A 25,364-nucleotide genomic window follows, 5' to 3' on the forward strand; every position below is an offset into this window, starting at 1 on the left:
TTTTTCACACATGTGTCCCCTAAGTGGAGCATTCTTAAGGGTGCACATCAGAATTTTCTTGAGAGTTCTTCAAAAAAACATACACACAGGTCTGGACCCCACCCCATAAACCTACTGAATCAAGAAAGGAGAATGGAATGTACATTTTAAAACAGTTCTCAGGTGAGTCTGATCAGCTGACTCGTTAAAGAGCTTAAAAAAAAAAAAAAAGCTTTTATCTACCATTGTTTAGAGGGATGTTTGAGAAATGACTAGTGAAATGAATTCTTCTACAATGTCCTAAAATTCAGAAGGAAACTGTGAATTACTTAAGTGCAGGGGCTGTCTCACACTTCTTTGCACCATCTCCCCCCAACATTCCAAGTTCTCTATGTCACATATTTTATTTCCTTTCCATGTAAAATTATTTTGTGTATTGCTTATCTCTTCCCCCTTCATGGGATATAAGGTTCTTAAGCAGGGACATTACAACTTATTCAAAGTTTTATCCCCAGTGCCTAGAATAGTGCCTAGTTCTCAAAATATATTTGAGGAATAAATGAACTACCTAGAAGATTCAGTTTTCTATAAATGCAGTTAACAGTGTTACTATTTGAGGGTAGTTGTTCAGGTTCTTTACATTTTGAACAAAGAATTGGACATGCACAAGCAAGGCAGCCAAAGCAGAGATTTATTTTAAATAGGAGTACACTCCACAATGCAGCAGTTGGCTTGAGCGAGAAGCTCAGGGGTGCTGGTTACACAATTTTCTGTGGCTTATATACCCTCTAGAGGTTTCCCATTGGTTCACTCTAGTGGCCTGTGACCCATCTCATTGGTTGAAGAGTAGGCCTGTGTCCAGTCTAATTGGTTGTGGAAAGGGACCAATCAGAGGTACTTTCATTTTCTAACTGCCAGGCAGCAACTGCCACACAGCAAAAGAAGGGGTTTGTTTAAAGGTGAGTAGCCTCTGATATCCAGTCAGCACGAGTCAGCCTTAGGTTCCCTGCCTCCAGACCCTGTTCTCCTGCGTCATTTCCCCCCTGAGAGAAGTGATCCCCATAAATCTTTTTGAGAGGCAGAGTGACTGATGGTCTTTCTTGTATAACTGCTTCATGCTGAGTTGGGTTGGAGTCTCTATCTACTGGGGATCGTGGAACTCTTTCCATGCTCTGTCTAGTAGAAACAGGGTAGTTTCTTGAAGGCCACGGGTGCTACCTTCATTTGGAACTTGCTGGAAGCCTTGTTGACTTCCAGATGACTGGTCATCTGAAGCTGATTGTCTTTAGGCCAGAGGCAATTAATTTGGTTAAAAGATTTAATGGGAACTTCAAAGGTTGAATACCTATGCTGTCAGGAATGAATTAAAACATTCTGCTTAATTACTACAATGGAAATGATTCCAACCATTTGAAAAAAAAGGAGTTAAACTGCAAAACATATATATGTATCTATATAGATAGATGATTGATAGATCGATCGATAGATAGAAAGAAAGAAAGAAACATGGTTATCATTATCCAGCCTACAGTAACTATATAACAAAAACATCAAGGAAAGTTTGTAGATAATATATTTTGGCTGTCTTCTAAACAGGTACTTCAGGTCATCCACAGGATCACAGGTGTAGTGGCTGATGGGAACTTGAGGTTCTAGGTCCGGGGCTTCAGGTATCACAGACTTAATTCTTGATAGATGTATCCAACTATCTAATCCTAGTACCTTGACCACAGAAGGCATGGCCAGTACCACTGAAAACAGTCCCTTCCATTTGGGTTGCAGTTATTGAACAGATGATCCCTCTTTCCACGTTTTAACAAGTACTTTGTCTCCTGGCCTGATTTTGGATTGTTGGCTAGTTCCTGGTATGGGAAGCCTTTGAGTTGCAAACTTTTGTAAAGCCTGCTGAAATTGTCCTAGGTTAACTAGGTATTTTACTAAACTGGTTGTTTCTGGACTGGTTAATTAATTAATTAATTTCAGTAATTAGATCATTACTTAAGAATGGTCTTCTGTATAACATTTCGTATGGGCTTATATTAATTTTTTCTCTAGGGATATTACAAATCCTTAAAAGAGCTACGGGCAGTAAGCTGATCCAAGTTTCTGACGTTTCCTTATATAGCTTAATGCTCATTTTAGAGTTTGGTTAGCACTTTCTACTTTCCCAGAGGATTGAGGCCTCCATGCTGAATGTAAATAGTATTTGATTCCAAGAGCTTTTAGCAACCCCTTGAGTTATTTGGGAGATAAATGATGGACCTTTGTCACTTTGGAGACTCTGAGGTAACCCAAACCAGGGGATTATTTCTTTTAAGAGAAACGTATAACCTCATTAGCCTTCTCTGTTCTGGTAGGGTAAGCTTTGACCCAGCCAGTAAAAGTATATATCTATTAACACTAACAAAAGCTTGAATCTTCTGCAAGCTGGCATATGGGAGAAGTCTAATTGCCAGTCTTTCCCTGGGTAAGTTCCTCTCCTCTGGACCGGTTCTATTAGAGGAGGCATTTTGTTTCCTGGTTTGTTAAGTGTACACAGTGAGCCGGCTTGAAAGACCTGCTTAACCACCAAAGCTAAGTTAGGCCCAGTGAAGAACATGGTCAGGTTGGCATCTCTCACCATATAGAAAGAGTCATGCAGAGGTTTTATAATCCTCCATTGGGGTTGTTTGAGGGAGATGTATTTTCGTTCCCATATACCACCAGGATCCTTGTTTTTGTCCCCCTAGCCCCTTTATTAACTGTTCTTCCTGTAGTGTATATTTAGGTTCCACTAGGGAATCAGTCATAGAAAGGAATCAGTACTAGGGTCTGTTGGGATTGCACCCTGAGGGCTGCAGCTTTGGCTTCTCTATCAGCCTTTCTGTTCCCTTGTGCTATAGGGGTTAAGCCCCTTTGATGCTCTCTACACTGGATTATAGCTATGGCCTTTGGCAGCTGTATTGCTTCCAATAGCTGAACATTTGAGGCCCATGTTTTATAAGGGAGTGTTTGCTAGTTGGTAGTCCCCTTTCTTTCCAGATTGTAGCATGAGCATGAATCACAAGGAATGCATATGTAGAATCTGTGTAGATGTCAAGCTTTTGTCCCAACATTAATGTTCGGGTGAGAGCAATGATTTCAGCCTTTTTTGCTGATGTGCCAGGGAGCAGCGGCTGGGTTTCAGTAATGGTGCTGTGATTTACTATTGCATATCCAGATCAGTGCTCCCAATCTGACACAAAACTACTGCTGGCTGTGAACCAATCATCCCCCAAATGTGGGAGAGGCTGATGTTTTTCAGTCAGGTGGGCTAACATATGTATTTATAATTACCTGCTCACAGGAATGATTGGTTATTGGGCCTATGAGTAGCAATGAAGCTGGATTCGAAGTCTTACAGGTTTTAAGGGTTACATCTGGATTGTCTGGGAGCATGTCCTGGTAGTTGGTTAGCCTTTCCCCCATCATCCAGATGTGTCCCTTTATCTCTAAGACTGACTTTACCTAATTTCCAATGGTTGGCAGAGAGCAACTTTCCTCCACTAACATAGCAGGGGCTGGTATTGCCAGCAGGCAACTTGGCCATCCCAAGACCACTCCATCACACCTTTTTGAAAAGTAGGTGGTTGGTCTGGATTGTGATCCTAATTTCTGGGCTAGCATTCCCACAGCTATGCCCTTCTTCTCTGCTTAAGTTAGGCCTGGGATGCCAAAAGCAGGAGCCTGGGTAAGGGCCTGTTTTGGCTTGGTGAAGGCTTCTCTCATGTCTGGCATCCATTCCATTAGCTCATTTTCAGGTCCACCTTGTTGCTTCATACAGGGGCTTTGCCATGAGCCCCAAATTTGGCACCCATATCCTGCAAAATCTGGCCATTCCCAAAAAACAACAAAGCTGCTGCTTGGTGGCAGGGGGTAGGGTGGGGAGGGTGGGGGGTGGGTAGGGAAGTCAAGTCACATATGTCTTGCACTTGTTTCATGGATATTTGCTGGTTCTGGGTTTTAAGACATATCGTAAATATTGGACCCACTGGAGGATAATCTGAGCCTTCTTTTTGGACACTTTGTATCCGCTGTCAGCCAGGAAATTCAAGGTTTTTATAGTACTTTGGTAGAAGCCTCCTAAGTTGGGCTACACATAAGGAGGTCATCCACATACTGGAGTACGCTCCTGTTCTCCAGTTGCAGATCCCTCAGATCCCTCTCTAAGGCTTGGGCAAAGAAATGGAGGCTATCCCAAAGTCCCTGAGGGAGCACTATCCAAGCGTATTGTTGTTTTTCTCTGGTATTAGGATTTTCCCATTCAAAGGGAAAAAAAGGTATTGGGACCCTGGGCCCAGAGGAATAGAGAATAAAGTACCTTGTAAGTCTAGGACTGAGAGCCATTTTGCATCCCATGGCACTTGAGCCAGGAGGGTATACGGATCTGCCACCAATAGGTGGACAGGGATAATAGCCTCATTAATTATTCTGAGGTCCTGTACTAACTGGCATTACCCTGACTTTAGAATGGGTAAGATGGTGGTGTTGCAGGAAGAACTGCAGGGTTTTAAGAGCCCAGTGGTAAATGATACCTCAACTATGCGTGTTGGCCTTTTCTTGCTTCCAACTTAATTGGATATTGTTCTTTATTGAAAAAATAATTGGGGTCTTTAAGCTGTATTTTGACTGGCACTGCTGTTTTAGCCTTTCCTGGTTTCCAAGTATGCCATGCCAGTGGGTTAACCTGTTTATTAGTGTGCTCTGGGGCATTGTCTATATGTTTGACTTTTGGCAATTTCACTGGGTGACACTTCAATTGTAATAGTACCCTTATTTTAACAGTAATATCTCTTCCCAACAGGGGGACTGGGCAACTTGGTACTTCTAGAAATTCCTGTTGGAAAATTTCTCAAATTGACAAAGGAGTAAAGAATCTTGTTTGTGACTTTCCTTCTATTTTCCTAACACTTGTGGACTGGGGGGATAGTTTTCCTGCACGAGCAGTAAGGACAGTGTAATTCGGCCCTGTATCGAAAAGAAACCGAATTTGGTTGCTCAGGATGTCCAGAGTTACTCCGGGCTCCTCGGTAGTAACTACGGTGTTCCTGGACAGGGTTGATAAGAAAGACCCCAGGCCTCTTCGGTCATCGTCTGATTCCTCTTTTAGCACTGCTGGAGTTTTGCCTGACTGAGCTTCTGGGTGGGAGTGGATGCAGTCAGTCCTCCAGTGCCAAGGATCATAACTGGCACCTTCACATTTTTGGCCTGGTTTTGGCAGAGGCTTGGTACAGTCCTTTGTCCAATGACCAGGTTCCTTGCACTTGAAGCAAGAGCCCCTGTTGGCATTATCCTTATGACTCTTTGGGTTTCCCTTGGATGCTTTTTGGGCATTCAGGGCATCACCAATGATGGCTGCCATAGTTTTGGCTTGCTGGTTTTCTTTACTCTGTTCCCTGTTTCCTTCCTCCAGATCACAGTAGTTATACACCATATAGGTAGTATCATGAAGTTGATTTTGATTATAGTTTATGGCTCCATCTGTAGCTTTTGGAGCTTACATCTAATATCCGGTGTGGACTGGCTTATAAAATGTTGTGCCATTAATATTTTGCCTTTGGGAAAGGAAGGGTTCAGATTAGCATATTTCTAAAAGGCTTTTATTTTATTCCAGGTTGCCGTAAAACATGGCTGGATTTTCCTCCTTGCCCTGTGTAATCTCCCTTACTTTATTATAATTTACTTTCTCAGTTATTCCCTTTCTCATTCCTTCAAGGAGGGCCTCAAGCAATTTAGCTTAGTTGTTCATTCCCATGAATGTGTTATAGTTCCAATTAAGATCAGTAGTGGGGACTGTGTCTGGGCTCAGGTGATTTCCCTGAGGGTTTCAGGTGAATAAATTGTCCACTTCCCAATGGGTGGCCTCAAAGATTCATTCCTTTACACAGGGGGTGCAACAGTTTGCTACAATGAAATCATCTGTAAATTTCCTAGGATTCTCAGGGTAGTTTCCTGGCTTTTCCTTACACTGATGTATATTAGTTATAGAGAAGGAGCCTAAACTAGGAATTGCCCCATAGCTCTTGCTACTTCCTTATGGGGTAGAAGGGATAGAGGGAGAGTCAAATATGGTGTTCACCTCTGAGTGTGAGGAGGACTTGGTAAGATCCCCAATGTTTGGATTTTAGTCTCAGGAACACTTGGCAAGGGGCTATATGGGGGTGGTTGCTGCTCACCCTGAGACAGGTGGCTCTTGTAAAAGGGGGTCATCTATAATATCTATTAGATTTTGGTATAGGGCTATGAAGACCTGTACATGTGGGATTTCTGACTATTTGCCCTGCCTCGTACAAAATAGGCCTAATTGCAGGATAGTGTCCAATGGTGAAGGATGCAGCCAAGCGGGGAAGCAAGTGGAATAGATGGAGAGTTTCCCAAAGAAGAATCAGGTGTGATAGATGTAGAGTTGCCCATAGTGGTCTGGACTTAGAGAAGTATTAGAAGATCCAAATTTTACCCAGGGTGTCCTCCTGGAAGAATTCTGGTTCCTGACCGGGGTCCCTGGGAATCTCCCCACTTTAGGGCCCCTGACTTAGTCTATCAGACTTCTCTGACCTTAGATGAGTGCTGGCACCACTTTCACCACTGATGACCCACTATTAACTTTCCTTCTTGTCTCCCGATGAAGGCCTCAGCTTCTAGAAGGCTTCGACTTCTACAATTACAACCCTTCGTGTTTTCCTATCCCACTTAGAACAACTACTTAACTCTCTAAATTTAGGCAAGATTAAATTATAATAGATTACCTTCCACGAATCACACCTCCACCCCATGACTTACACAGACCATCTACAACATGCCCAAACCCCTGACTTGTTTTTAACCAGTCAAGTAGGGAAAGGGGAGAATTTAGTATAAAGAAAGAAGGTTTAAGGCACCTGAAATGTATGTGAGTTCACCCTGGACAAGCTGCTGCTGCCAATTCTTTCACACATAGGGATCAGGGACTATAAGATAGAAAATGGTTGTTTCCTCTTCTGAGTAAGGCCAGCTATCCCCATTCACTCCTTGCCTTTCAGCTAACACTGGAAAGTGGTCCCAGCTAGTTACCCTCAATTACCCAGGGGCTACTAGGAAATAGTCACTGAAAGACTGAGAAAGAAAAGGACTCAGGTCCCTCACCCAAACCATGTGGTGGCCCAGGTGAAACCTTTCAGTTTCACCAGAGTGGCCCTGGCCAGAAACCTGCAGTTGCCTCCATGCTTATATGCTTTCCACTAAAGGTCCTGAGTTGGAAAGGAAAAGAGAGAGAGAGAAAGAAATACAAAACCTAATCTTTGGGTTTACCTACTGACAGGCTTGCTGGTTGAGGGTAGATGTCCAGGTTCTTGGCATTTCGAACAAAGAATTGGACAAAGCACACAAGCAAGACAAGCCAAAGCAGATATTTATTTCAAATGAAAGTACACTTCACAGGGAGGAAGCAGGCTCCAGAAGCTCAGGAGCGCTGGTTACAGAATTTTCTGGAGTTTATATAACCTCTAGAGGTTTCCCATTGGTTCACGCTAGTGCCCTGTGACCAGTCTGATCAGTTGAAGAGTAAGCCTGTGACCAGTCTGATTGGTTGTGGGAGGGGACTAATCCAGCTGCCAGGTAGCAACTGCCACACAGCAAAAGGAGGGTTTCAAAGGGAGTAGCCTCTGATATCCAGTCAGCATGAGTCGGCCTTAGGTACCCTGCCTCCAGAACCTATTCTCCTGCCTCAATAGCATATTACATTTACTTAGTTTCTATTGTATATAATCATCCACTGCCCTCAGCCCCATCTGCCAGTCCTCGCTCTGCAAAAGTCACACTGTTGAGGCTGTGAAAGTATAGCTGAACCTTGAACACTATGGGTTTGAAATACGAAGGTCCACTTATACACAGACTTTTTTCAGTACATGTATTGGAAAAGTTTTCTGAGATTTGCAACAATTTGAAAAAATCTGCAGATGAACTGTATGGCCTAAAAATATTTCCTGCCTCCCCTTCCACCTCTTCTGCTTCTGCCTCTCCTGAGACAGCAAGACTAGCCCTTAACTCCTCAGCCTATTCAACATGAAGATAATGAGGATAAAGAGCTTTATAATGACCACTTTTGCTTAATAAATAGTAAATATATTTCTCTTCTGATTTTCTTAAGAATTTTTATCTCTAGCCTATTGTAAGAATAGAGTATACACTACATATAACACAAAAAGTAATGTTAATCAACTTTATATTATCAATAAGTGTTCTAGGCACCAGTAGGGAATTAGTAGTTAAGTTTTGGGGGAGTCAAAATTTATACATGGATTTTTCTCATATCGGATAGGCACCCTTTCACACCACAGTGTTAAAAAGTTAACTGTAATTTGACTTTATTGGTATATCAAGGTACTCAAAATGCTTATTTAGTTAAGGCTTATTTTTGAAGGAACTAAAAATTATATATATATTTTGATACAGAGTTTCACTCTCTGTCACCCAGTCTGGAGTGCAGTGGCATGATCTTGGCTCATTGCAACTTCTGCCTCCTGCAGTCAAGTGATTCTTCTGCCTCAGTCTTCCTCCCGAGTAGCTGGGACTACAGGTACCTGCCACTGCACCTGGCTAAGTTTTGTCGTTTTCGTAGAGACAGGGTTTCGTCATGTTGGCCAGGCTGATCTCACACTCCTGACCTGAGACAATCTGCCTGCCTTGGCCTCCCAAAGTGCTGGGATTACAGGCGTGAGTCACCGTGCCCATCTAGATGGATGTATTCTTCAGTATGGATAAATTATAAAATAAAAAGAACATTATATATGTCTAAATGAATCTAGTGCATTTATTAATAATATAGGGAATGTTGCTTATACATTGGAGGATTTCTTAATTCTGGTTTGGAGGTTTGCGTGTTGACTCACAAAAGTAACTGCAATACAATACTTACTCACTCTGGGACTATCTATAAAAATTCAATATCAATTATATGAACATGATTATACTTTTGGTTTCATAGCACATCTTTCAGCAGAGCCAAAGTGAAATCATTTCACTATTCATATGAAATATCAGGACTCATGAAGTAGGCATCAAATTGAGTGGTTAGGAGCATTTCCTCTTAGGGCTGTCCTTAACCTATACTTAGATTAAGGGACCATCAATTTATCATGATAAAAAAGGGCTGCTACTCAAACTTTTTGAAATTGTTCCTCTTTGTCTCAGCCTAGCATGCAGAATGTTGAATGTAAAGAATCCTACATTTACATAGGGTTGGTTTCCAACTCATGCATATATTCCAGAATGCCATGACACATCAGTGAGTGTGTGGTTGTGATGACGCTCCATGCTACCCGATGATGCACCATAAAATACCCAAAATGGTCAGTCTTAATGAGAAGTAAGTACTAAGTTCATGGCTTGAAAATATTGAAGAGGATTACTTCACTTGCTCTGTAGCTCCATTTATAAGAGTCCTTTAGTTCTTAAATATGATTTACATAGTGTAACTATCATAATATCAAGGGTATTCATGATAGTTGTCATTTACTGAGCACTCACTATACGCTAGGGTCTGGTATTACTTGTTCATGTATCTTATCCATTTGATCTGCTTAAGAGCATGTAACTTTATTTTTTATTTTCAGATGAGGAATCTGAATCTTTCAAATATTAAGTAACTTAGTATGTGGTGGTATTTGTATATGAAAATCCACATTGGTTTGACTCTTAAGCTCATCCAAAACACTAAGCTATGCTGCCCCCATGATCTAGGTTATGTGCCACATCATTGTAAATGATCACCCTCTAAATTTCCAACTAGAAAAAGACTAAGCAATTTCCAATATAAATAGTCCACTTTCCCTTCAAATAGAAAGTGAAACATTTCTGATGACTGATCTGCACAATGTGTTTTCACCTCAATAACAAGAGTAAGAAAATGGAAAGTATTGCATATGTTAAATAGCTTGATTTAACCTCAATGTATACATATATCAAAACATCATGTCATATACTACAAATATGAAGTTACTTGCCAATCAAAAAGAAGAAGAAAATGAGAAAAATAGGGTTAGAACAGAAACAAAGCCTATGAGAGCATAAAGGTGCAACAGTGTAGACCAACTGTGTGAGCTCCAAACAAAGTCTCCAAAAGAATCTTTTGAAATCTTTGGGCAAGTCTCTCAATCTCTCTGAATCACAATTGCCTCATCCACCAGAACAGATGACAGCGCAGGCCCCTACTTCACTTTGGAATGGGCATGACACTTTTCTAGCCTTATTTCCCATACTTGGTCATACCCTGACATCAGGTCTTTATTCCATGTAAAAGATTTGCTGGGAAGGCCTTTGAGGGGCCTCCTCATCTTTCCACAGAGCTTTCCATTAAACAGAGGCAAAATTAAACCATGTCCTAGTTTTCCATGGCATTCTGAACCTTCTTATCATTCGATGTATTAGAATTACTTTGTTTCTAGCCCATACCACTGAGCTCCTGGTGAACCTATACTGCTCCTCTTCATAAAAAATAAAGCAGGTGGCTCACACAAAATACGCTCTCAACAAATGTGGAATAGAAGGCATGATTCATGATTATTTCATTCTACTAAATGCATGATATTATTTGGACTATGCACTGTGATATACCATTAAAAATAAGTGATCTTTTAAAATATTTCCCAGAATTAGGACAGATGCACTGTGACTCACATTATTATTATTATTATTATTATTTGAGTCGGAGTCTCGCTCTGTCACCCAGGCTGGAGTGCAGTGGCATGACCTTGGCTCACTGCAACCTCTGCCTCCCGGATTCAGGGGAGTCTTCTGTCTCAGCCCTCCTGAGTAGCTGGAACTACAGGCACGCGCCATCACGCCCGGCTAATTTTCTTTGCGTTTTAGTAGAGATGGGGTTTCGCCATCTTGGTCAGGCTGCTCTCGAACTCCTGACCCTCAGGTGATCCACCCACCTCGGCCTCCCAAAGTACTGGGATTACAGGCATGAGCCACTGCGCCTGGCCTGACCCACATTCTTAAAAGGGCTGTGTTACTGAAATAATCAGGAAAGAGATACATATCTCCAGGTGAAGGAAAATGAACAACGGTTTTTCTCTTCTTCAAGTCAAGAAAAATCCAGTTCTTTAGTTGACAGTACATCCAAGTTAGTCAAATTAAGCAGCTTCCTGCCTCCTCTTCATTTTATCTACTTGTCATGGTTAAATATCCTACTAGGTTGTAAGTGGGCCCTCAATGCTGACCTTTTTATCTTGGGATTTGAGAGGCACAGTCTAGAACACTATCCTTCACCTAAATGCCAGTATGCCACCAGTAGAAATTATCCTTTAGGCTAAATATTGTTCTTCCCAGAAACCGTTTTCAAGGATCAGTTTAATCCTAAATTCCTTTATCAGAGTGGAAAACAGCAGATTTCAGAGTCAGATGAAGAATTCAAATCCACCTGGCTTTGAACATTATCGACTGTGGGACGGTGTAGGTAAAATTTTAAGTGCATAATTTGGCAATAATAAATCATCAATAAATATTAATGTTGATGAGGGCCCTGGGCCACATAAAGAAATAGGGAGTGAGGGGATTTGAAATTCTGGCCACTTTCACAGAAATGGGTGGGAAGGGGTTCTTGATTGAGATAGAAGCCCATCCTACAAGAAATAATTCCTCATTAAGAGTTCTCTCTCATCCTTTATCCTTGTTGGAAACATCAGGCAAAGTCATTCTTGGTCTTAAAGTACTTTTACATCTAAATACGGAACTCTTCTATTTAATCCCCGTCTGTTGTAGATGTTAAGTATACAAAGAGGTTGTCAGAATTTGAAACGTCGGGACTTTTACTAGTTCCCAAACCCCAGTCCCGCTCGCCCTCAAAAACGGCTTGCAGCTAGAGGTTTCAATTCTACTTCCTCTCCGCGAATCCTTACGCACCAGGGAGGCGGGGCGTGTGTCCTCCGCGCGTGGTTTTCGGGTAGCACCTTCTGGGGCGCCGCCTGCCTCCACCCACGGCCTGGCCTTGACGTCATGGGCTGCGGCCCCCTCCCGGCTGAGCCTATAAAGCAGCAGGTGCGCGCCGCCCTACAGACGTTCGCACACCTGGGTGCCAGCGCCCCAGAGGTCCCGGGACAGCCCGAGGCGCCGCGCCCGCTGCCCCGAGCTCCCCAAGCCTTAGAGAGCGGCTCACACTCCCGGTCTCCACTTGCTCTTCCAACACCCGCTCCTTTTGGCCACAACTCGCGTCCCAGAGACCGAGTTGCCCCAGAGACCGAGACGCCGCCGCTCCGAAGGACCAATGAGAGCCCCGCTGCTGCCGCCGGCGCCGGTGGTGCTGTCGCTGTTGATACTCGGCTCAGGTGAGGATTCACCGGCGCTGAACTGCTGGACTCTCCTCCCATGGCAGGCAAAAGCTGTTGCCTCTTGAGTTTGGCTCTTGCTTCTCGAAAAATCGCCCATTAGCTCCCCGGACCCTGCGCCGCAGGAGGTGATCACTGTAGCTCCCTCCCTAGGAGGAAGAGAGAAGGGGCAGATGTCTCAGACGTCCAGGACAAGGTGTCCCAGAGAATCCCTGTACTTTTTCTTTACTTCAGCTGAGGAGACGGGAGAGATCATTTGAACCTAACCCTTCGTTTCACAGATTAAAAAGACCAAGGTCTAGAGAGGTGAAGTGATTTCCGCAGATGTTGAAACCAGCAGTGTTTGCTGCCTCCTGCCTAATTCTCCATCTCCTCTGTATAGTGGTTTCTTCTTTACCCTCCTAGAGGGACTCAGAGTGTCCCGGCGAGGGGTTAAAAGCACCACTCTGATGCTGTTTTATTGAGACCTAAGAAAAAGCAAGATAAAGCAGTGCCTTAATTCTGGGCCCCAAATCTTAGTACTCAGTTTATTGTCTATGTAGTAGTAATAAAAATAATAATAATGAAAAATGACAATAATCGATATAATTAACCACTGTTTATATTATGTTTTACATTTTATGTACATAATCTTTTAAAAATATGAATACGTATTAAGAAAATCTGATATTTATATCTAGAACCTATTGAAATCGTCCAGGATGGCATTCTAGCCAAAAAAGAAATGCATTTGGAATGTGAAGTGATGGGAATTTTTAGACATTACCCATCAAGTAATTGTATTAGATTAATTTGCCAATTTGGCGGGATTTTTTTCATGTGGAAATTAATGTGGATTATCTGTGGAAAAGAAAAACTTTATAAAAGTAGCTCTGTAACTGGGACAGCTGAATTTGCTTGCTGGCAAAAATGTAAAGTTTCTTTCATAGAAATGACTCAATCACAAACAATAGCACATGTGCAATAACTACTTTGATGTCAAAAGATAAACATTTCTTCCTAACACAGCTGACTGGAGAGAAAGGCACCCCACTTTACCTTTTCTTTTTTTCCCTTATTCCGTCCCCTGCAGGCCATTATGCTGCTGGAATGGACCTCAATGACACCTACTCTGGGAAGCGTGAACCATTTTCTGGGGACCACAGTGCTGATGGATTCGAGGTTACCTCAAGAAGTGAGATGTCTTCAGGAAGTGAAATTTCCCCTGTGAGTGAAATGCCTTCTAGTAGTGAACTGTCCTCGGGAGTCGACTATGACTATTCAGAAGAGTATGATAACGAACCACAAATACCTGGCTATATTGTAGATGATTCAGTCAGAGGTGAGTAGAGGATAAAGCAAAAATGTGGCCTATGAGATGTGGGTTTATATGAGCAAAGCTGCTTCAGAAGTGGAGCTGCTCCCCAGATTTTTTTAGTGGCTTTATTTTATGTACATCTGTTGGGTACCCCCTAGGTAAACTGAGACAAAAAGAACCATAATGTGGACACATCCTATCTGGCTAGACTGATCATAAATGATGTATGTCTCATTTTTAAACCTCATCTTCACAATGACTTTAAGTAGGAATTGTTATCCTCATTTTACAGATGTGATAACTGAAGCCCAAACAGGTTTTGCTCTAGGTTCCACAGGTAACAAGCAGATGCGTTAAAATTAGAGCTCCAGTTTGCTTGATTCTATGCAGAAGAGACACTAAGCTCTTTCCCACTATGCTACATGACCCCCATTCTGAGAGACAAATTTAGACATTAACCATTCCTATCTATTTTGTATCTATCTTAGCTTTTGTATCCCCTTCCCCCACACCACCGCAGAGAACTGCATTTTAACACAAATAAGGGAGCAGAGGAAGTAATGGGACAGGAGGCATTAGACTTTAGCATTTAAGTACTAGGTGGTGAGAAACTGATGGAATAATAATAATAATAATAATAATGCCATCTGGAAATATTAAAGAAGGGTGAATATACATAGAGTTTGTATTGCTAAAATCACTCTTTAACTAAAAAACTCGCATTTGTTAGTTATATAATAGTGACCCATGGTTTCTTTCACTTTCCTGTTATCTCATATTTTAAAAAGGCCCTTTCTTTGGAGTGAAAGTAACAAAGTGAGAGATAAATATTGCATACTTTGGAGTTTGAAGGAAGAAGAGGTTAACAATAAACAAGATCTAAATATCCTAAGAGCATCCACTACAGAGGCAGGGCAAGATGGTTTCAGAGCTCTTGAAGGCCTTTTCTGTCCTGGCTTGAGTTTCCCTGGCTTCTCCCAGGGAAACTGGTTCTGAGAACCGGTGAAGGGACATCAAGTGGTACCACAGGGACAGTGACTGGAGTGAGTGGAAGGTGAGAAAACCTTTAGCACACACTCCACTTAATTCCCTTCCTTCTGAAAGTGTGCTTTTCTGTGAGGTGGGGAAGGGGTTTATGTGTGCTTATTTTTGAAGGCATGAGATTAGACCATCAAGGTGTCTAGAAACTGTTCTCTTAAACATGTTTCAAGTTGTTAACACTTCAGAAGACCAAGTAAATGATTAGTAGTACAAATGATGACTAGTGCTTAAAATTGCAATGCATTGTGAAATAGAGTGAAAATGTTGGCTGAATACCTTCAAAAGGCTAAGTTAAATGTCCATGATGTTAGTGCTTCTTGCGACACTTCAGCATAGTGTCTATTTATTATTTGCCTCTGTCTGTATAGTTTGTCATCTATCTGATAAAGTGAAGTTATGTTCATTCAAAATATTTCTCTTAAAAGACTTTTCTATTTTGTGCTTTTTTATCATCAGAGAAAAGTTTCAACATAAAAATTGCATAACCACCTCTTAAACATTTGCTACTAATTTTACTTTTGTTAAATGTTATAATAATCTGCTGAAATATTCAGTATTTATTTTGCGTTTCCTTAATCACAGATATTCTGTCTTTGATACCCTAGTTGACCTTCACTATGTTTCTTATGTTTTGTATTTAATGGGTGCTGCATGACCATTATGACTAATGGTATTTTCTCTTTACTGAAATCTGTTTGCTAAATATTCACTTGGATAAACCTCTTCAGACATTAGCGTAACAAAATGCACAGCACTAACATGGAAAGCCCTTTCCTATCTTTGGTATGTGGGTAAACTACACCTTGCATAACTGCAAGACTGAACAAAAGTTTCTGTGGATCTGATAAGATAAATCTCTGAAGCATTGAATACAAATGTTCCTGGGCTCCTGTTTTCAAATAGATTGACCACAGAAATAAGCTCCATGGAAAGTATCAATTTGATTATAGTCTGTTGTAATCTGGGAGTTGGAGCATTATAACGTAGAGTTACTCTAATTTATAATTCTCATTTTTTTCCACCTGCACGTAGTACTCACTAATTCCCAACTGTAATCATGAGTGGACACTACTTTCTGGTAGAAAAAAACTGAAAATTATACATTATAGTTATTCAATCCTTTCTAACTTTTATATTGTGTTAGGTAATGAGGTGTGCATGGCTGTTACCCCTGTGAGCTCTCACTGCTATGACATCTTTCTCTCGTGTCTCTAAAATGATATTCAAGTTGGAGAGACTCTTGTCAGTAAATCTTTTCTGTTTTAGTTGAACAGGTAGTTAAGCCCCCCAAAAACAGGACAGAAAGTGAAAATACTTCAGATAAACCCAAAAGAAAGAAAAAGGGAGGCAAAAATGGAAAAAATAGAAGAAACAGAAAGAAGAAAAATCCATGTAATGCAGAATTTCAAAATTTCTGCATTCACGGAGAATGCAAATATATAGAGCACCTGGAAGCAGTGACATGCAAGTAAGTTTTCCTCAAAGTATATAGAATTCTGTATTTCTAGCACCATGTCTGAAACCCCTAACTGCAGGAAACCATTTTTTTTCCAATGTATAAACCAAGGGTCAGTAAACTTTTTGTTAAAGCACCAGATAGTAAGTATTATAGGCTTAGTAGGCCAAGATTGTTATATGTACTTAAACAACCAATTAAAGTGTAACCATTTAAAAATGTAAAAATTGGTGGGTGCAGTGGTTCACACCTGTATTCCCAGCACTTTGGGGGGCCGAGGTGGGCAGATCCCTTGAGCCCAAGAGTTCGAGACCAGCCTGGGCAACATGGGATGAAACCCCATCTCTACAAAAAATACAAAAGAATTTAGCTGAGTACAATGCGGACAGCCTGTAGTCCCAGCAACCTGGGAGGCTGAGGTGGGAGAATTGCTTGAGCTCGAAAGGTTGAGACTGCAGTGAGCTGTGATCGCACCACTACACTCCAGCCTGGGTGACAGAGCGAGGCCCTGTCTCAAAACAAAGCAGAAATGTAAAAACTATTCTTTGCATGCAGGTTGTTTAACAAAACAAAAAAGCAGCAAATGGCCAGATTTGACCCATGGGCTGTAGTTTACTGACCCCTGGTATAAACCATTATTTTTTGTGCATGCTCGTGCTTGCTCTCTCTCTCTCTCTTTCTTTCTCTCTCTCTCTATATGTGTGTGTGTGTGTGTGTGTGTGTGTGTGTGTGTATTTTTAAAAAACTCCTTTAAAAAAGGACCTAAAGGTAATTTTTACATAATCTTTCACGTTGTTTTAACCTCCTCCCCGCTTACGTCCCACAAGCTGCTAGCACATTAAATAATAGTGGAATGTATCAACCGCATAACAAATCACTGAACTCATCAGTTGGTCATAAAAGAAACACAAAGAATGACAAGGTGTTTCTTCTTGGAATATCACACCCAAACTAATCTCAACTTGTTCTTATACTAATAGATGCTTAGTTAGAATGCATTCTGTGTCTCATTATTTAAAATACGAGTACATGGCATAACTTTTTTAGTATCGGAATTAAATGGTTCTTTATGATCTGGAAAGTAAGCTTAAGATACACAGAATGTTTTTGTGATTATAATTTTTAAATGTGAATTGTTTGTAGATGTCAGCAAGAATATTTCGGTGAACGGTGTGGGGAAAAGTCCATGAAAACTCACAGCATGATTGACAGTAGTTTATCAAAAATTGCATTAGCAGCCATAGCTGCCTTTATGTCTGCTGTGATCCTCACAGCTATTGCTGTTATCACAGTCCAGTAAGTATGACATAACTTACAAATTCTTAACACGATAATGGGAGGTTAATTTTTTCAGTATTTCTCTCATACTCTGGTATTTTAGATGAATTATTCTATTGTTGTCACATGATTTTTGGTTTATATTTTTGTATTTTATTGACAAATATCACAGAGAGTGGTCAATATTTATGACCGTGGCCACCATTGAAATTTAATATGTAAAGCCCTTTTATAGAAGATCTAGAAAATTTTTGAACTTAAATAATTGAGGGTTTATTTCATGTCATTTTTCTACTCATGGTTACTTTAGAATCTCAGAAAATATTTATAACTTCTGTGAAATCCTATACTTCATCAAGTCTCAGAAGCTAATTAAGACCTGGTTTATAGGAGGTTCATAGTATCAGACATACTGCTTTGATAACAAAAACGACAAAGAACTACAAATCATCAGCAGCCAAGAATAGATATGTTTTCTGCTCATATTAGAATGCACAATTCTGAGTTAGGAATATAACATGGTACTAATTTACTTATAGCTTATGCTTATTTTGTTACTATCAAATATGAGAACTCAATTATTAAAAAATAAGTTTCCATCATATGACATGGCATAGCAAGCAAGGACAATTCTATTACTGTTTCACTACAGCCTATCTTCCCTGTGCTCATAATAACAGATCACACACTTCACTTCATCACCAGTGAATGTTGGGACTAGACTGTCCCAGGTAGTAGGCACTGATGGGTGCATCAAAATGGCATTGTCTGTCAAACAGAAGTCACTGAATGAGGGAAGTTGGGGGAGGACATGAATGGCTCTGTGATGACTCATGTCCTACTAGAGCTTGGGAAAAGCAAGGGACTCATTCTTCTAATTTTAGGTCTTGGTAAATAACCTTAACAGCTATCCAGTGTGTACATGATCTACCAAGACTACCATTCAGGAAACAAGGGTTTATCTTCTGCCATTGTTTACAATTATTTTAAATTTAGATCATATCATGATAAAATGACACATACAAATTATTTCATCATGCATATAAAGTTTGATATGTAGCTTAAATTTGTTTTGTACACCCTAGAATTTGTCCTGGTTTTTTAGTACCGCAAGCCAGATATGCAAAGGGGTTTAGGAGAGGGACTCTCAGACAAACCATTATTATTTTTAAGGATAGAACAAAACAATCGCTAGTTAAAGAAGATGTTTTGTAGTAATTAAACTTGTAGTTATTCAGCTTGAAATATTTCATAATTTTTGTGGGAAGAATGGATAGATTTTGTTATGTTAGCACTCTTAAAATTAAGCAGTGGCTTTTTTCCCCCTTGTCTCCCATATTCTCCTCGTGTTTGAAACATGAAACGAACACTAAACCTAAGCAAAAGTTGCTGGGTTTGTTTTCTTAATTGAGGTGAGTTTTTCCCTCTACTATTACAATAAAAGAAAACTTTTTAGGATTTTAATGATAATGTTTTGTGGTGGGTTAAAGACCTCCTAACAACAGGGGTTGTTTATACAACAACAAGAAGTTTTTAAATAATTGAGTTTTTAAAGTGGAAAGTAGCAGTAAATTAAACTAGAAGGATATATTTTATACCTAGAAATAAATAAAGCTCAACTTGTTTTGTAAGCCTGTCTTAAAAATATTTAATCATTTAGTTTGTGCGAGCATAGAGTCTTCCTGTGGCAAAACTATACTATTATCTTCTCCAATTGTGCATGGCAGCTGTGCTAAGTTCTGCAAAAACAAGACATCTGGATGTGTTTCATACCTTCTCAGAACTGGCATATCAAGACACATTTATTTAAATATAAGTCCTCTGGAAATAGGTTTATATAAAGTCAACATAAATACCCCCTTAGAAATTGGTAATATTTTATAGCCAGATTTAGGTTTAGTGTCAAGTGTAGTGATTACTGGTCTATCACTACTCATGAAGTAGAACCCCCTGTGCTCATAAAAACCCCAATCAAACATATAGATGAATAGAGCTTTGATAACATTAAAATGCCTTGTTCTCTGAAGTCTTAGAAAACGATACGTCAGGAAATATGAAGGAGAAGCTGAGGAACGAAAGAAACTTCGACAAGAGAATGGAAATGTACATGCTATAGCATAACTGAAGATAAAATTACAGGTTTGAGTTTTAAAATATATCTTTAGATCATATCCTATAATTAAAAAAATTTAACACTATATAATCTCAAGAAAAATATGGAATGTGTTCTTAATTATGTACACACTATGAACAATGGCTATATTAAAGTATTATTCTTTGAGTATGAGATGGAATTCAGTATTGAGAATAGACTGTGTGTTTAATCAGTATTATTAGGGATATAAATATGAGAGACACTGATCCTATTCTCAAAGAACTTACTGTTTAGTAGATAGGAAAAAAATATATAAGAAACCAGAATACTAGAGATGTAAAATAAATGTTGTGGGAAAGGAACCAATGGAGTGTAAGAAGTTTCCAGTGAAAATCAGAAAGAATCCAGTGGAATTTATTTAGGGAGGAGGAAAATACATGTTCAGGATGGCCTTAGAAGTGAACCTTGAAGGACTAGTGAGATTGGTTCAAGAAACTGTGAATGGAAAGGAAGGGTTATACTGAGAAATGGAATAGATCATTTTAGAAACTTGTGAAAAATGGCTTAGTCTAAATGAGTGTTAGGGGAGATACAGTTGTGATGATAGGTTGAGCTCGCATGGTGGAGAGCCACAGTTGGGGGTGCTTGCACTGAAAATGTGAGGGCATGGAGACAGACAATAGGTTGAATACTCTTTTTTACAAAAGGAAGTAGAAAGGGAGGGGGATGTAAATTTGATAAATAGGTTGGTGAGAACATATATTTTGTTTTCTTGTAAAGAGAGAGAGCTGAGCATGTTGTAGGTATGAGGTAAGAAAGTGTGAAGAGGAATATTTCGTTGACAATGAAAGTGAGAAGCTAAGGAAGAAAACTCCCAGAGGAAGAGGGAGGCAAGGAAATCAAGAACACACTTGATTTCTGTCAGTCTGTCAGAAGTCTGCCTGAAGGAGGAACTTTATTTCCTTAGACATTCAAGAGAGATGATGTCATTTCAGTTATTGATTGTCTAACTTCTGTAGGTTTAAGGTTACTTGAGGGCTGGGCACTGTGGCTGAGGCCTATAATCCCGGCACTTTGGGAGGCTGAGGTGTGCAGATCACCTGAGGTCAGGAGTGCAAGACCAGCCTAGCCAACATGGTGAAACCTTTTCTATACTAAAAATACAAAAAATTAGCTGCGTGTGGTGGTGAGTGCCTGTAATTCCAGCTACTCGGGAGGCTGAGGCAAGAGAATTGCTTGAATCAGGAAGCAGAGGTTGCAGTAATCTGAGATCGTGCCATTGCACTCCAACCTGGGCAACAAGAGCGATACTCCATCTTAAAAAAAAAAAAAAAAGAGTTACTTGAGGTGCTTGTTGAATATGCATATTCCTAAGCCCAACCCTAAATCTACTGAATCAGAATTTCTATTTTTAATGTACACTCCAGATGGTTCTGATGCTTGAACAGCACTATATTTAGCATTGCTTAAGTACAGATATTTTGTTATTAGCCTATTGCAGAATTAGCTCAATAATTCATAAAGTGGATAATTATTCATACCAATGCTTTGCTCAGTATTTATTGCATCAAAGTTTTTAATGTATTGGCTTAATGTGGTAAAGCTAAGACCACCAATGTGAATAAGGACGAAGTTTTGGTTATTTTAGTGCCACTGAGATTTTTCAGCCTAGATCCCAGAATTATTTTAGGAAAGAGAATATGCTGTGCTAGCACATAGTGGCTGCCTACTAACTGGTAGTTACTATTATGCCCTCAGTACTAATTTTCCTAAATTAAAAGTATATCATAAATACACTGAGACACTTAATCTTTGATTTTAATTATGTCCACTGCGTAGATTTGGTTACGAAAACTATTTCTCATTACTGCTGTTGCATTTTTATTAGCAGAATTTGATGCAACAGGTTAGAGCATATGCAGACTTCTACTGAAGTAGGTGTATAATCAAAGCAGGTGTGAAAGACGAACTCAAGCCAAAGTAAGAGTTGGTCTCTGAAAAATCAGCATTTCTTATACGATGTACTAGAAAACAACTGATAGAAATTCTGATTCTTGATTACGCTTTAAAGTTTCTTAAAGATCAGCTGGAACTGAGCTTATCTGTAACATTTTGTTTTATTTTATTTTCTCACAGGATATCATCACATTGGAGTCACTGCCAAGTCATAGCCATAAATGATGAGTTGGTCCTCTTTCCAGTGGATCATAAGACAATGGACCCTTTTTGTTATGATGGTTTTAAACTTTCAATTGTCACTTTTTATGCTATTTCTGTATATAAAGGTGCACGAAGGTAAAAAGTATTTTTTCAAGTTGTAAATAATTTATTTAATATTTAATGGAAGTGTATTTATTTTACAGCTCATTAAACTTTTTTAACCAAACAGATTGAGAGTTTGAATATTAGGTTTGATATTGCAGGACTCCAGTGTGTTTTTCTCCTAACAGTTGGTTGATCATTTAGAAAGGCTTTTCTCCCTCTTTTTACTGTCTTTATGTTGATTTTTAAAACTTATTTTTTTATTAGATGACACTCTTCATGGGAAAATTATAATCTAGAGTCACATAGTTCTCCCACAAACATGAATGTTTATAATAATAATCCCAAATTGGTCTTACGTATCCAATGTAGAACTTATACCAAGTGCTGTTAATTATAAAAGCATCTAGAATCAAGATAAGGTGCTACCTCTCTGTTACAGTGGACCTAGATATTATAAAAGAAAGCAAACTCACTGCGCATCACTATGACCATCATAGACAAAGAGAGAAAAAATCGGTTTGAATATTACAAAAGTGACATATTAAGAGAACCAGGAAGTATTTACATTTGAGACTTCTTTCCCTAATATCAAGACATGAGTGTATGAAGTGTCTAAAACCCACTTCTTCTTTCCCTCCCCTTGTTACTATTTTCTTACAATATTGTATTTTAAACCAATGTGTGTGTATTGGTGGTAGATGCTTTTTCAAGAACACTAAGGTTATGGGATGCCTCACAGTTTGATGTCTGGCTGATGAACTAAGTTGCCTGCTTACAAAACAAAGCAACCTTTATGATATGTGTGTGGGGGCATGGGGACTATTGCCAGAGATCATTTCATAGAAGAGAAATTCATGAATGAAAGGTGTATTAAGCATCAACACCTTCACATGTCTCTGGCATATTATCCACCATATCCTTGCCCAGTGATCATCTAACCAATGAGCTCCCAGCCTCAGCTATACTTTATCACCACTTGAAGAGTTTCAAATGTCTAAGCTCCTAGACTCCCTTCCCAGAGGTTCCCATTTCAATGGACTAGAGTGAGTTGTTGGTATTAACATTTTAAAAAGATCCCTAGATATTTCCCATATGCAGCTAGTGTTGAGCCTCATCCTAGTTCCCTAAATATTTATTGCTGATGATTCAAGTACAGTGGAAGACAGAAAAGCTCTGCCTTCGAGACATTTACCACCTAGTTAGCAGGAGGTGGTATGTTTTCTCAATGCAGTGCAGTAAATAACTGGCTGAGGTGTGCAGCAGGAATCCCTAGGATAGCTCCCAGGAAGCTATCACCTAGCTCAGCCTGAATGAGTCAGGGAGGGCTTCCTGGAGAGATGCTACCTGAAACAGTTTTGAAGGATGAATAGGAGTTATGGAGAGAAAATTGTTATAGGCATAAGCAAAATTACAAAGTCACAAAACAATATGACCTGAAAGAAAATACAGAAAATCATTCAGCATCATTGAGACTAACTGGGAAGTCGAAAGAGGATCTAAGGAAGCTGGGTGGTGAGGGCAGGGTCACCCTGTAGACCATGGGGAGCAATGAGAAATCAGGGTAGAAACTTGATCAGATTTTCAGTCCAGGTAGGTCATCAGACCACAGTGGTGGGGAGGGATTTTAGCCAAGCCAAAGGTCAGAAGATAGGCTTAGAAGCAATTGAGCTCTTCCAGGTGGAATGTCAAGAACATCTGAAGCTGAGAAGGGAAACTCAACATGGATTTGAAGTTTTATAAAAACATAAACACATAGTGGGGGTCAATGAGGTGCACCTGTAGTCTCAACTACTTGGGAGGCTGAGGTGGGACAAAAGCTTGAGCCCAGGAGTTCGGGACTACTGTGTTATGATCACATGTACGAATAGCTACTGCACTCTAGCCTCAGAAACGTTGCAAGACCTCGTATCTGAAAAAACAAAAAACAAACAAAAAAAAAATTAATGATTATTTATTATAAAAAGAAGGCTGAGAGTAATGAGATAATGCAAGAAGAGAAGAAATCTGGGATCACTCAGATTTCTAGCTTTAATGGCTAGGTGGCTGGTGAAATGATTTAAAGTAGGGAATCCTTGAACTGGCTTGTTCTATATTGTAGAAGGGAAACACAGCTTTTCATTTATTTTTGACTGAAGAATGGCTCTTCTCTATTTTGTAAAGTTATCCTTTTACATTCGTGACAGATTTACGAGGAAATAACTATCAGCCTGGCCAGTTAGTCAACTAAATCAACCCTGATCCTTACCTCACATTTGAGATTGAACATGGGGAAGAAAAAGAGAAGGCCTACAAGTGTGATAATGAATTCTGCTTTGGCTCGGTGGAGTTTGAGGTACTGGAAGACATCCAGCAAGCAGTTAGATACACAAGAAGTTCATGAAGAAAAAAACTTGTAGATTGAGAGTTATCAAAATATATTTGGTAACAAAAGCCACTTAAGCTCTCAAGATTACCGAAGGAAGCTATAATAAGTCAGAAGAAATATGCATGTTGACAATTTTTGCCAGCAGTCACCATTGTGAAGGTTCTAGGCTTGCTATCCCGTATGCTTTTCTAGCCCTTAAAACAAAAGTTTATGAAGTCATTACAGTGGAGTAGAAGGGAAAGCACTACTACCTCAAAAATAATAATAAATCTCAAATTTATTGAGTAGTTTGGTATCCCATAGACTCTTCTAAGTGCTTTACAAGTGGTAACTCATCTATTTATTTTAGAGGGTAGATACATTTTATAAATAAGTAAAGTGAGGCTCAGAGAGATTAAGAAACTTGACCATGGTCACATAGCTAGTAAATGACAGGGTCAGGATCTCTGGCTACAGAGCTGGTCCACTTAGACTCCTCTCTCTCTTCCTCCTATAGTCAAGGTGTTTGTTTTAGGTTTGGAGAATTCTATATGTATGTTAGTTTAGCATAGTTTTGACTGCCATTCACTTATAAAATATTTAAATAGCTGGTTTATCTCTTTAAGATCCAAATATGGTGGCATTGTTTTTTATGTACCTGTGCTGTAGCCCCAAAATTTCCTCCTCATCTCCTGAAATACAACTGAACTCTTATTTATGTGCACACACGCAATGAAAAACAGAGACAATCATATATCAACCAAATAAATATTGGAAATACACGATTAAAGCTGGATGCTGCTTGTTAGCTGCCCCACTTTCTGAAAAGGCTGTTTTTGTAATTGGTTAGATATCATCTACATATGTGTGTTTTGCTTAAGCTAAAGACAATTTATGAAATGCTGGTTAGGTTAGACTACAGCATTCCTTCTTGGAGGCAAACTCAATTAATTCCAGGATGTGATAAATAACATTCAGTTTTTCATTTTCCCCTGTTCATGATCTCGGAAGCTAAAAGTCTATAGTCAAAGTTAATTTTAGATGACTAGTCAGGTTAAATGAGTGTGTATCAACATTTGTTTCCTCTTCCTTGGGTATCTCCAGCACTGTGGCACTTTGGGAGAGGAGCATGCTATTATTTTAGCCAGGTCCTCAAGAGATCCTCTTTTTGTCAGTTTATCTCAGAGAACAGCAAAATATTTTCCTTATTTGCCTGTATTATGCCTAAGCTTAGGTGCTTATTCTGTACATGAAAGAATCTACTTAGTAGCTTAAGAATCATAAAA

At 39.6% G+C, this 25,364-nt stretch overlaps 1 protein-coding gene across 1 annotated transcript; it reads left to right on the forward strand.

Annotated features, from left to right (window-relative positions):
* The first annotated feature begins 11,993 nt into the window (after positions 1–11,993).
* On the forward strand, positions 11,994–21,859 carry AREG (amphiregulin). Its single transcript, XM_011927174.1, has 6 exons — positions 11,994–12,302; positions 13,375–13,623; positions 15,907–16,108; positions 17,240–17,392; positions 19,402–19,513; positions 21,606–21,859. Exons 1-5 carry the CDS (start codon positions 12,242–12,244, stop codon positions 19,493–19,495), a joined length of 759 nt encoding a protein of 252 aa, XP_011782564.1. The 5' UTR covers positions 11,994–12,241; the 3' UTR covers positions 19,496–19,513; positions 21,606–21,859.
* The last annotated feature ends 3,505 nt before the right edge of the window (positions 21,860–25,364 follow it).

The sequence above is a fragment of the Colobus angolensis genome, unplaced genomic scaffold, assembly GCF_000951035.1.
Source record: "Colobus angolensis palliatus isolate OR3802 unplaced genomic scaffold, Cang.pa_1.0 Scaffold70, whole genome shotgun sequence".
Lineage (NCBI taxonomy): Eukaryota > Metazoa > Chordata > Mammalia > Primates > Cercopithecidae > Colobus > Colobus angolensis.